A 13797-nucleotide genomic window follows, 5' to 3' on the forward strand; every position below is an offset into this window, starting at 1 on the left:
CCGTATACTACAATGATCAGTACCGGTACGGGATTAACAACCTCATTTACTACCTTACCCCCAAGTGGAACTAATACAATTGGTACTGTCATTGTTATAGTACCATCGTCAGCATTTACTGGACCGTATACTACAATAACCAGTACCGGTACCGGATTGACAACCTTATTTGCCACTCTATCGCCAAGTGGAACTTATACCATCGGTACTATTATTGTTGTAGTGCCATCGTTAACATTTACTGGGCCGTATACCACAATAACCCGCACCGGTACGGGATTAATATCCTCGTTTTCCACTTTAGGACCAAGTGGATCTGATAAGGTCGGTACTGTCATTATTGTAGTACCATCGTCGGCATTTACTGGGCCGTATACTACAATAACTAGTACCGGTACGGGATTGCAAACATCGTTTACTACTTTACCACCAAGCGGTATTAATACAATCGGGACTGTTATTGTTGTAGTGCCATCGTCGACATTTACTGGGCCGTATACTACAATAACCAGTACCGGTACGGGATTGACAACCTCATTTGCCACTTTAACACCAAGTGGAACTGATACAGTCGGTACTGTCATTATTGTAGTACCATCGGCGGCATTTACTGGGCCGTATACTACAATAACTAGTACCGGTACGGGATTGCAAACATCGTTTACTACTTTACCACCAAGCGGTACTAATGCAATCGGGACTGTTATTGTTGTAGTGCCATCGTCGACATTTACTGGGCCGTATACTACAATGACCAGTACCGGTACGGGATTGACAACCTCATTTGCCACTTTAACACCAAGTGGAACTGATACAGTCGGTACTGTCATTATTGTAGTACCATCGTCGGCTTTTACTGGGCCGTATACTACAATAACTAGTACCGGTACGGGATTGCAAACATGGTTTACTACTTTACCACCAAGCGGTACTAATATAATCGGGACTGTCATTGTCGTAGTTCCATCGTCGACATTTACTGGGCCGTATACCACAATTACCAGTACTGGTACGAGTACGGGATTGACAACCTCATTTGCTACTTTAGCACCAAGTGGAACTGATACGGTCGGTACTGTCATTATTGTAGTACCATCGTCGGCATTTACTGGGCCGTATACTACAATAACTAGTACCGGTACGGGATTGCAAACATCGTTTACTACTTTACCACCAAGCGGTACTAATACAATCGGGACTGTCATTGTCGTAGTGCCATCGTCGACATTTACTGGACCGTATACTACAATGACCAGTACCGGTACGGGATTAACAACCTTATTTACCACTTTACCGCCAAATGGAACTAATACAATCGGTACTGTTATCGTTGTAGTACCATCGTCGACATTTACTGGGCCGTATACTACAATAACAAGTACCGGTACGGGATTGACAACCTTATTTGCTACTTTACCACCAAGCGGTACTAATACAATCGGGACTGTCATTGTCGTAGTGCCATCGTCGACATTTACTGGGCCGTATACCACAATAACTAGTACCGGTACGGGATTGCAAACATCGTTTACTACTTTACCACCAAGCGGTACTAATACAATCGGGACTGTTATTGTTGTAGTGCCATCGTCGACATTTACTGGGCCGTATACTACAATGACCAGTACCGGTACGGGATTGACAACCTCATTTACTACTTTAGCACCAAGTGGAACTGATACGGTCGGTACTGTCATTATTGTAGTGCCATCGTCGGCATTTACTGGGCCGTATACTACAATAACTAGTACCGGTACGGGATTGCAAACATCGTTTACTACTTTACCACCAAGCGGTACTAATACAATTGGTACTGTCATTGTTTTAGTGCCATCTTCGGCATTTACTGGACCGTATACTACAATGACCAGTACCGGTACGGGATTAACAACCTCATTTGCCACTTTACCGCCAAGTGGAACTAATACAATTGGTACTGTTATCGTTGTAGTACCATCGTCGACATTTACTGGGCCGTATACTACAATGACTAGTACCGGTACGGGATTGCAAACATTGTTTACTACTTTACCACCAAGCGGTACTAATACAATCGGGACTGTCATTGTCGTAGTGCCATCGTCGACATTTATTGGGCCGTATACCACAATAACTAGTACCGGTACAGGATTACAAACCTCATTTACCACCTTTGTACCAAGTGGAACTGATACAGTTGGTACTGTTATCGTTGTAGTACCATCGTCGAAATTTACTGGCCCGTATACTACAATGACAAGTACTGGTACAGGATTGCAAACCTCATATACTACTTTAGCACCAAGTGGTACTAATACAATCGGTACTGTTATTGTTGTAGTACCATCGTCGGCATTCACACAAATTAGCGATATCGTTATAATAAAGACGGTACTCGGATCATTATCTGGAACGTCGACGATCACTCCGCTAGCTGACTGTACACATCCTTGCACGACCAGCATTATAGTGACACGGCCTAGTGATATTATTGTAATGACGACGGTAATCGGATCAGCATCTGGAACGTCAACAATTACTCCGCTGGTGGACTGTACACATCCTTGCACGACCAGCATTATAGTTACACGGCCTAGTGATATCGTTGTAACGACGACGGTAATCGGATCAGCATCTGGAACGTCGACGATTACTCCGCTGGTCGACTGTACACATCCTTGCACGACCAGCATTATAGTTACACGGCCTAGTGATATCGTTGTATCGACGACGGTAATCGGATCAGCATCTGGAACGTCAACAATTACTCCGCTGGTGGACTGTACACATCCTTGTACGACCAGCATTATAGTGACACGGCCTAGCGATATTGTTGTAACTACGACGGTAATTGGATCAGCATCTGGAACGTCAACAATTACTCCGCTGGTGGACTGTACACATCCTTGTACGACCAGCATTATAGTTACACGGCCTAGTGATATCGTTGTAACGACGACGGTAATCGGATCAGCATCTGGAACGTCGACGATTACTCCGCTGGTCGACTGTACACATCCTTGCACGACCAGCATTATAGTTACACGGCCTAGCGATATCGTTGTAACGACGACGGTAATCGGATCAGCATCTGGAACGTCGACAATCACTCCGCCAGCTGACTGTACACATCCTTGCACGACCCGCATTATATTTACGCAGCCTAGTGATGTCGCTATTACAACTACAGTGCATGGTTCAAAGGCCGGAACAACTACAGTAGTACCTCCAACTAACTGCGTGCATCCCTGCACTACGAGCGTTATCGTTACTCTCCCAACTCTTGCGTGCCAACGAACGTGCGAAGATGCTACTGGCTTAACTCTAAGTTACTACGCAAATACCTTCTTAACCGGATATGGAAACCAACCAAATGTCCCGCAAGCTCCTCATAGTTGGGGAGGTGGACTGGTATCACCAAATTATTATTTAACTAGCAGTCCAATAGCAGTTACTACAACAAATAACCTTGGGTTTTCATTTTATGCTCTGCTTACCTACAATACATATCTCCCTGGAGCAACACGAACTATTGAGGGAATTACTGTTGATGCTAATTGCTTTACTATGGTTTATACTGGGTATTTCTTAGCGCCATCGACTGGAGTCTATAAGTTTTGCACTGGTGCCGACGATGAGGTCACAGTATATGTCGGATCTCCAAATGCTACTTCATGTGGCAATTTTATGGATATAGACGACGTATATGTTGGAAGTTGGCTACTACAGAGCGTTTTCACTACTGCTTGTCTAAACGGTGGTAACTGCGATCAAACATGTGCCGATATATCTCTAACGCAGGGCTATCTTTATCCTGTTCGATTTGTGTATGGCAATGTCGATCAGTATTCTGTAATGAAATTCACTATTACACCACCAGGTGGATCCGCCCAGTCTTCATTCCCGGGGAATTTATACCCGGAAGATACACAATGCGTGGCGGGAAGCTCTAATATATTTACGCAGCCTAGTGATGTCGCTACAACAACTACAGTAAATGGTTCAAAGGCCGGAACGACTACAATAGTACCTCCGACTAACTGCGTGCATCCTTGTACTACAAGCGTTATCGTTACTATCCCAACTCTTGGTTGCCAACAAACGTGCGATGATGCTACTGGCTTAACTCTAAGTTACTACGCAAATACCTTCTTAACCGGATATGGAAACCAACCAAATGTCCCGCAAGCTCCTCATAGTTGGGGAGGTGGACTGGTATCACCAAATTATTATTTAACTAGCAGTCCAATAGCAGTTACTACAACAAATAACCTTGGCTTTCCATTTTATGCTCTACTTACTTCCAATACATATCTCCCTGGAGCAACACGAACTATTGAGGGAATTACTGTTGATGCTAATTGCTTTACTATGGTTTATACTGGGTATTTCTTAGCGCCATCGACTGGAGTCTATAAGTTTTGCACTGGTGCCGACGACGAGGTCACAGTGTATGTTGGATCTCCAAATGCCACTTTATGTGGTAATTTTATGGATATAGACGACGTATATGTTGGAAGTTGGCTACTACAGAGCATTTTCACTACTGCTTGTCTAAACGGTGGTAACTGCGATCAAACATGTGCCGATATATCTCTAACGCAGGGCGTTCTTTATCCTGTTCGATTTGTGTACGGCAATGTCGATCAGTATTCTGTAATGAAATTTACTATTACACCACCAGGTGGATCTGCCCAGTCTTCATTCCCGGGGAATTTATATCCGGAAGATACACAATGCGTGGCAGGAAGTACTTAGAGCTAGATTGTATTCTCCGTCTAGCTTGGCAAAGAGAATTCCTCTTTGTACAACCGCTTTCCTCCAGTTGTACAACCTGCCCCGCTATAAAACGCCACGACGATGGTACATTTTAAAAACCGCAGATTGCAGTGGATGCAAGCGGTAGCAATACATAACGGTGCCAGACGTACAACAAACCAACAGAAAAGACTGTTGCAAGGTTAGGTCGATGAATCAACAATAAGACTACTAATATCGTTTTAATGCACGGGTATAATAGCTAATAGTCAGAAGCTGTTTGTAGGATAAGCAGACGATGCCCACGTCAAAAGGGAACAGGAAAACCGTGTCTACAGGAGTAACTATAATAATGAGTACTCATAATTATACGAACCGTTTTCTCTATTTATACGATTTTCCGACTAGCGCCCTACAACGCCCCGCTATAAAAATTTAGTGCCTATACAGTACAAAAAGATATAAGTAATTATCTGTTATGGAGTCACTAGTACTACCAGTATCTAGTGGTCGGAAATAGGTGTTAAGAAATCTACGGAACACTAACTCAAGGTACTAGGCATTAGAGTACTTATACTCCAATGCCTGCTTAGTCATAGGATATGAGTCACGTGCTACCGCACGTGACTCTGTCCTAGGACATAGCTCTATTAGGCAAAGCCTAAAACATAACATTATCTTTAGTATAATTCTTGTTGTTCCTCAATATCTTCCTCAATATCTCTCTAGATTCTATTAATACCTTGCCTTATTGGAAAAGCCTGTATAGAAATTATATTAGCCAACTTATTATTAAGGCGGTCGTTTTCAGCCTTATCCCAATTAGTATACGCTATTATTTCTTCACTAGTCCAATCTCTAGTAGCAGTTCGCGTTTAATACTGCTTTCCTATTTACTTCCAATTGTTATAATATTAGGCTTTGCCTAATAGAGCTATGTCCTAAGATAGAGTCACGTGCTACCGCACGTGACTCGTATCCTATGACTAAGCAGGCATTGGAGTATAAGTACTCCAATGCCTGGCACCTTAAGTTAGTGTTCCGTAGATTTCTTAACAACTATTTCCGACCACTAGATACTGGTAGTACTAGTGACTCCATAACACCAATCAAGGAACCAATTATACATAGTCTTTAAAATTGGGGGAAAAAGAATCGGAAGGGTGCGCAGTAGAAGTATAGTTATACGGACTATCCAAAATGGATATTAATCGAGGCTGTTAGTAACAGTAGGAAGGGCACCAGTTAGTAACTAGGCAGGGAATACAGATTTGAGTAAGTCAAATGGTAGTGCCAAGATGCAATTCATAAGTGTTGGTTCGGTTCTGGGGGAAACTGGTAACAAGAGATCTCTTCTAATGGATTCAATTTGGTACGAAGGGAGGGAAAAGAGGCTGCCCCTGAGCGGCCACTTTTATCCTCTCCGTAATCGTGCCCCACACGATTACGTGATCCTAGTCTACTATTGGCCACTACATATAACACACAAAAAGAAAGACTTGCGTATTCTTCTTATTCTTGCTTGCTTTCTTCCTACTAGGAGTATAGGAAAGGTAGGACTATTTTATATCCGTAAGGTAGTACCTCAATCAGTATAATATACACGTATTGGAATTCTTACTGATTCCATACAATGCATCTCCGAACAATCTGCCTGTACGTAATGCAGCTCCAAATACTCTATTTGAGTCATACTGCTAGTTGCATAGTTAGTATATGCAATTAGCAGACTTAGTTGGTATTAGTATTCGGTCGCAATAGTACAGCAGTAGTACTATAGTAGTAGTCGAGTAGGCCAGTAGTTGTTGGTTCGGTTCTGGGGGAAACTGGTAACAAGAGATCTCTTTTACTGGATTCAATTTGGTACGAAAGGAGGGAAAAGAGGCTGCCCCTAAGCGGCCACTTTTATCCTCTCTGTAATCGTGCCCCACACGATTACGTGATCCTAGTCTGCTATTGGCCACTATATACATATTACACACAAGGAGGGAAAATAATAAACAAGATCCCGTTAGTATACAGTATTATCCACTGCCTATGGTCGTATGTATCAGGTGTTGGGCTAGTTAGACCTACGCCTCCGAAGATAGCGGTTTAACGCTTAATTGCTTCTGCAATCACTATGGGATATAGCAATAATCTTTTGAAGGTCAAGGAAATAATATGTTTACAAGTGGCCATATGATTTCATAAAGATAAAAACCTTCATCAACATTAGTGCGTACTGGATCAGTTTCCAATACGCAATACGCAATATTTATTAAATCGTCTTCAATAAAAGAATACATACCATGCCGTCCTTAGAATGATATATTGCATTTCTATCTACCCGTCTGATTCATCTAAGTGATCCGAATAATCACCTTCTGGTTTATCCTCTGACAAGCAGTCTAGAAGTTCGGCATTGCTAGATTCAGAGGCTGAGTCCTCTATTTCCTCTTCCCACTCGGAATAGCGCTTGTCTGCAATTGTCTCCATAAGTTCTCCAACAGCATTCTCGGCGCTCTCACGACGGAATGAATCAGGCCATTCATAATCTCGGTAAATCTGTCTAATGTACTGGATGTCAAGGTCAGTCCCCCAGAATTCCGGTTGGCCAATGATATCATCCTTGCTGATACGGCCAGCTCGTTCTTTTACATCTTCAGCCTCTATAGTTACCCGGCCAGTGCAAGGAATAAGCCAAAGGCTCCGATACGACTCCTTCAACTCTTCGAGGTACTCGTTAACATCGCGTGGGGGAAGGGTATTGGTTTCCATTATATCCTCGGAAATTTCGCCATCCTTGACATTAACCAAGAGTTCTCGACCGCCGCTTTCGCGACACCAAGAAATATAGACGAAATGTTTCGAGTTCACTATCCCGTCGTTGGACCAAAATTCAAAATCACACTCCCGTTGTGCCGTCTCCTTCTTGATGCGTTCCAGGCTTATCGTGGTATAGTCAATTAACCTTGACTTGTAATGAATTGTTGTGCTGGATTGAAAATATAGCAGAAAACGGAGAAGCTCGAAAGCATCGGTGGACTTCGTCCAGCCTGCCCAAGCATCCAAGCTCAAGCTTGGCCATCCGTCATTCGGAGGGATTTTCAGGTCGGTAGCATCGAGGTGCAGTGTGGTCAAGAACTGGTAAAACGATAAAAATGAATCTGCAAGTTGGCGTGGCGTGTAAATCGTAGAATTACCGGTCATGGCTATGACGTAAAATTAGACGATTGGAAGACGAAAGCTGAATTGTACAATACGTTTGCAGGTGTCGCAACATATAAATACCTTATAGCAAAGAGCTGCAAGGACGTGAGCTGTATCACGTGAATTTACATCCGTCTCCCAACACCCAAGTAAGACCAAGCTCAAAAGCTCCGCCACCCGTAGCATGAATGCTTAATAAACTTGAAATAGTCTCTATCAAAAATCATGCAGAGAAAATAGCAAATGCGGAGATATAATGTGCAGTTGACCCCTCTTGGTTGCCTCAATACATAGTGTTCAGGTTCAATACCAATAATAGATGGATGCGGAATTGCGGCTGGTTTAACGTAGATCTGAGATAAAATAAAACTACTCGCAGGCTATCCGTGAATGATGGCAGTATGGACATATCAAATTTTCAAACTACCAAGTCTGCTTAGCATATATTTGCGACTGGCTCAACGTCATAAGAATAAGTCCCCTTGCTAACGCAACCTTCCCGCTTACTAGCATATCGGAAATGCAGTAATTTAAATTTCCAACCCTCTGACCACAAAACACGATATGTATTTCTACTCGTGTAGCCATACCCGTACCAATTTCCGGTACAGCCAGGCTTTTCCCTGTAGCTAATCTGCACTTGCGTATCTGGACAATCGCCTGAAGCAGAAGTATTGATAGACGCAACGGCACAGTTCGTATCGATTCATATGCCACTACTGCCTTTAGCAACAGTAACGTCATTACTCATCGTGCCACTGCAATCTGCGTAGTAGAATGTTTTGACATGGAAGTCCGAATGAACTCCCACGCAGTAGTAATAGCCAGCCCAGAACCCGCTGCAATCTGTTTAAGTAAGTATTGACGCAAATTCATGAGCCCAGGAGGTATCGGAGTGGATTGACGAACCGGTTTGAACAGCGGGATTCCACTTGTAACTGTATACAATTAGAGTACTCAACTTGTAAACAATGGCCCTTAGCAGACACATACAAGTTGTCTAGTCCTATGCTACCGTATTGGTTGACCATGCCAACGCAGGTATCCCCTGGAATGGCGTAATGGTATTTGTCACAATTCTCAGTAATTCCAGCCCGTACAGGCGATGGACTGGCAGGATCCGGCTTTTTATTTGAGGCATCAGTTGTACCCACGCAAACGTAGTACTCAGCCATCAAGCTACCACAGTCTGAGCCTACAGTCGGACTCCATTTCAGGAAGTCGATAAGAGGAAGCCGTTTCTTGGGCTGAAATTCCACTGCAAGTATTACCTTTTTCTACCAGATAGAATTTCTGGCAGTTATCAACCATGCCAGGTTGCGCACGGGAGGGCGTCTCAATGCCGTTACTGGGTTTGGTTGGCATCGACTTGTACCCAACGATAGAAACACAGACAAAACAGTCGACCTAAAGGCCGGAGCAGCTGTCTCCGCCAATTTCGGGATTCCATTTTAAAAACTCTTTGACGGGTATTGCATGCTTCGCTGATATCTTTTGACAGTTATCGCCCGGAACTACCTTGTAGAATTTATTGCAGTTATGGACCATGCCTGGCTGTGTTGGAGCTGGCGTTTCAATATCGCTAGAGATTCAGTAAGAATGATCAAATTTAAATTGGAATAAAACTAACTTGCCGGGCTTTGATACAGTGGTAGGAGGTATCGGAGCTGACGACGTTGGAGTTTGTTGCGTTGCTGATACCGTGACCTCTGATGTCGAGGACCTTGGTGGCTCGTCTGTGGCCTCAACGCAATAAGACCTCAAGGCCACGAAAGCATCGCAAGATTTGGAGACGGAAGGATTCTGGACACGGCAATTAGATACATTTCAGTGGATCTGGAGTTGGTTGTAGGACGAACCCAACGTTTCCACTGTTCCTCTGTAATATCCCAACGATTGGGCATATCTTGGCATCTGATACTGCCATTCTCATTGTCATACAACTATGAGCAGTATTTTGTGGTATCCGGATCAAATCCATACTTGGGCTTGGAGGCGTCCGCATGGAGTTGAGTCAATGCGGTCTGAGACGCAAGGAAAATGACAGAGAGAATAGACAAAAAGCGCATGATAAGAAATCGGCAGATCGATAGCAGCATAATGGAAGATAGCTGTACTATGTGGATAGACACTTGAAAGAACTTGTGATCGTGCGCTACTGAACTATATAGGAAACTGCGTAGATCGACTGCCAGAGAAATATTGCAGCTGTCTCAACACTTGTAACTTTGCAGGCTCCAAGAATTCGTACCTGGCTTGGCTTGATTCGCCAATCCGCGAATTGTCCAATACTAGCAGGAAGCGACGCCGGAATATGTTGGGTCGCTATCCTATGAGCGTTCATGCGTAGCAAGCCCAGAAGCCGTGTTGGACACTGTACTTGTTGGTTCGGTTCTGGGGGAAACTGGTAACAAGAGATCTCTTTTCAATGGATTCAATTTGGTACGAAAGGAGGGAAAAGAGGCTGCCCCTGTGCGGCCGCTTTTATCCTCTCTGTAATCGTGCCCCATATGATTATATGATCCTAGTCTACTATTGGCCACTATATACATATAACACACAATAGTCTTAACTCTAACCTTATTTGATATATGTAATAGATAGTGCTTTAAACCATATATTATTATTTTTGTAGTTGTATTTCCAATTGCTCTACTTTATAATATCGTACTAATTGCATTTTAAGTTTCGATAGTACCGACGGAATAACTCTAAAAGCTTGTAGATAATGATAGTTTTTGGAGGACTATTCACACAGAGTTGAGGCATTATTGAGCGTTTTAGAAGTACGAATTGTTAAAATACTAGTATTTACACTCGTAAGACAGACTACCCAAATAGGATACTATCCTATTAGCACTAGTAGTATTACTACTAATAAAGATACTATACTATACTGCGAGTATTAGTAAGTATATAGAGTTGACTGATAGTATACAACATACTACTTCTCCGAACTACGACTCGGAGCGACTAGCGGCAGTACCACTCCCGACCAACTTACTACTACAATACGACCCGTACACGTAGTAGCCAGTCGACTACTGGAGCCAATTGATCGGAACGACAATTGCCGCTCTCCCAATCGCTACTAGCTCTTACCAGCCTACAGTACTGCTATGGGCCACTTAATCATTGTGTGACTAAAACAGCCACATAACCTTATGACGGAAACAGTCAACTATTGTGTGACTGAAACAGCCATCCAACTGTATAATGGATTCAGCCATTAAGCCATGGTACAATGGAACCTCTAATCTACGATAGAATCTCCGATCAAGCCGCTGAGCAATGGAAACGGCGATCTGTCCAGACCCATTGGGTATTGTTCTGTGAACATAAATAGCCGCTCCTTTCCTGTACTGTAGTTAAAAGAGTTAATCGCATTCGTTTGTATAATTTGGTACTACCAATTGTGCACTCTTGCCCAGTTACTAACTGGCACCCCTTATTGCTGTTACCAACAGTGTGATTGATTGACTGGTCCGTGCGATATACTTCCACTGCCCCCTCCTCTTGCGCATAAATTGCAAGACGAATGTGTAGATTGAATTATTAATTGTATCGATTGATTACCTTTACCTCCTAGTCTTGGTTGGGCTAGGTAGAGTATATCCTATTATCCTAGTTTACATATAGAGACTCGTAAATACACTTGTCAACCGACTCGTATAATTTAGGGTTGTAGTAGTCCACTGTGGCTAGCATTGTATCCACCGTGCTACTTTTAGTATATTCCTATACAGTGGACCTAGTATACACTTATACATATTATACTTTATACTAGCCGATTTTCAGACAATATAATCCTGCTTCTAAATCTTAATCCCTTTTGTAGTAACTCGTATATATCGCATTGTGTATGACTAACCAAATCCGATGGTAAAGACTTTGGTGATTAGTGCCTGAAGGAAAGCGACTAGTGGTATTTGACTTTGTAAGTAGCAGTACTATATACAATACAGGGATTATATAAGCAATTCCTGAGTGTGCTGCTAGCTATTCCCAAAATCATAATGGCCCTTGCTATCTCTCTCAACAGTTGCAGAGCCATTCTCGCGATGAAATATCTGTAAAAAGGAGTGTAGTTGCTCGTATGTATTTAAGACTAGGGATAGCAGCGGCGGTGGGATGATCGTTTTGTGGCAATCTGGCTCAAATACTGGATTATGTTGAGTGAGGTCAGTTGCTTCAATACATACCTAAGCCGGCACTTAGTGTAATGTACATTCTTTTGTTAGCTTTTAAAGCTATATATCACGCCGCCAAATAGGGACCCGCTATACTACGACGGAAATCCCACAAGATTACGGAGTAGTATAAAGTTGTCATGGTTATATTATAAATATTAAAATTTAAACATTGACATGATACGTCAAAAAGTATATTATCAGCAAATAACCCCCGCTGCTACCCCCCTAAATAGTAAATACCAACGCATAATAACATTACTCTACATTAATAGTATAGGTTACGGCGTAAAAAGCCATTAATTCAGTTCTTGCCAAGAGGTTGAAGGTCCCCTCCTGCAACGAGGATCCGGGCGGCAAAGACCTTCACTTGTTAATGTAATGGTGGTAGCCCTAACGCGCCTTGGATAGGGACCAAATTACAAAGGTGCTTTTCTTGATCCTTGGAAAGCCTTTTTAATGGGATAAAAGCTTCTTTTCTCGAAAGGTGGCCGTGTAATCGATCTTGGAGCGTTGCGCGTGGAATTCCGTACTGTGCGACGGCTTGGTATTGCGATAGCCCCTTTTTACGGCCAAAATTACCAATTGGAGCGTTTTTTTCTGAATATTTAGCTTTTCTAGCCATTAAATAGGTTAGGGATAGCTTTTCCCGTAAAAATCGATTGAATTACGCGAGAAAACGAGATTATAATGCGTAGCTTGCATATTATGATGTTGGTGGGAAAATGGGGGGGCTAGAATGGAGGGGGGGCCGGGAAGTAGGGGGGCTGGCTTAGAACCTTTACGATGGGATCTAGGCCGGCCCCACCAAGACCCCGTACGGGATACGAGTAACCCATCGCTCCGTCTTCCTCCCGCTAGTAAAACACCTGGGAAGCGAGGAGCAAAGGATCAATACGTATTAGTGGATACCAAGCCTACAAGTGGACGTATTCATAACTGGCGCCTCATTATAGGCAAAAGTTACCGTACATGCTTTACATAGGTTGAATAAAGTACGACTATAAGATTAATTCGCTAAATTCCGATGCAAATACAACCTGGAATACGAAACTATATCAATATTCGTTTATAAAAGAGATACTGCGCTCGTTTACGCTTTAGAAATTCTTATTAGTAGAAAAAATCATGAAGTCGATAGATCAGGCTCGCGAAATAAACAAAATTTCCGTTACCGATTAACCAACATGAAAAGCCCTACTTTGAAACATCTAGCTGTTGTACTTGGCCTCAGTCGTATTGTTTACGGAGCCAATATACATTGTATCGACGGTATTGTTGTTATAGAGAAACAGGTAGTCGATTATGTTTGCGAAGCCGTTACGTCTCCAAGTACTCTTGTCCGGTAAGGGAGATTGTTTAATAGACTTGTAACTTTTTAATTGACATATACCAGTACATATACAAGTTGCCCGTCTAGTAACCATATCGTTACTATTTCGACAGTAGGCCCCGAGCCTAGTACAACAACAATCCTACCATCACCAGGATGCAAACGAAAATGCACTACAACTGTACTTATTACAGTAACAGACAGTATCGTTACAGAAACATCACTGGGTCCTACTCCTGGCACAATAACAATTCCGCCCTTAGCTGGGTGTACGTTGAATTGTGTTACTAGAGTTATCGTTATAGCAACCGGCGGAGTTGTAACTTTAACAACATTTGGTCCTGT

At 42.8% G+C, this 13797-nt stretch overlaps 1 protein-coding gene across 1 annotated transcript; it reads right to left on the bottom strand.

The window, feature by feature from the left end:
- Positions 1-7062: 7062 nt before the first annotated feature.
- DCS_05884 (uncharacterized protein) lies at positions 7063-7929 on the bottom strand (the record flags this gene model as incomplete). Its single annotated transcript, XM_040803185.1, has 1 exon — positions 7063-7929. The coding sequence occupies one exon, from the start codon at positions 7927-7929 to the stop codon at positions 7063-7065; it is 867 nt and encodes a 288-aa protein (XP_040658218.1).
- Positions 7930-13797: the final 5868 nt, after the last annotated feature.

Source organism: Drechmeria coniospora, chromosome 02 (assembly GCF_001625195.1).
Source record: "Drechmeria coniospora strain ARSEF 6962 chromosome 02, whole genome shotgun sequence".
NCBI classification, from domain to species: domain Eukaryota; kingdom Fungi; phylum Ascomycota; class Sordariomycetes; order Hypocreales; family Ophiocordycipitaceae; genus Drechmeria; species Drechmeria coniospora.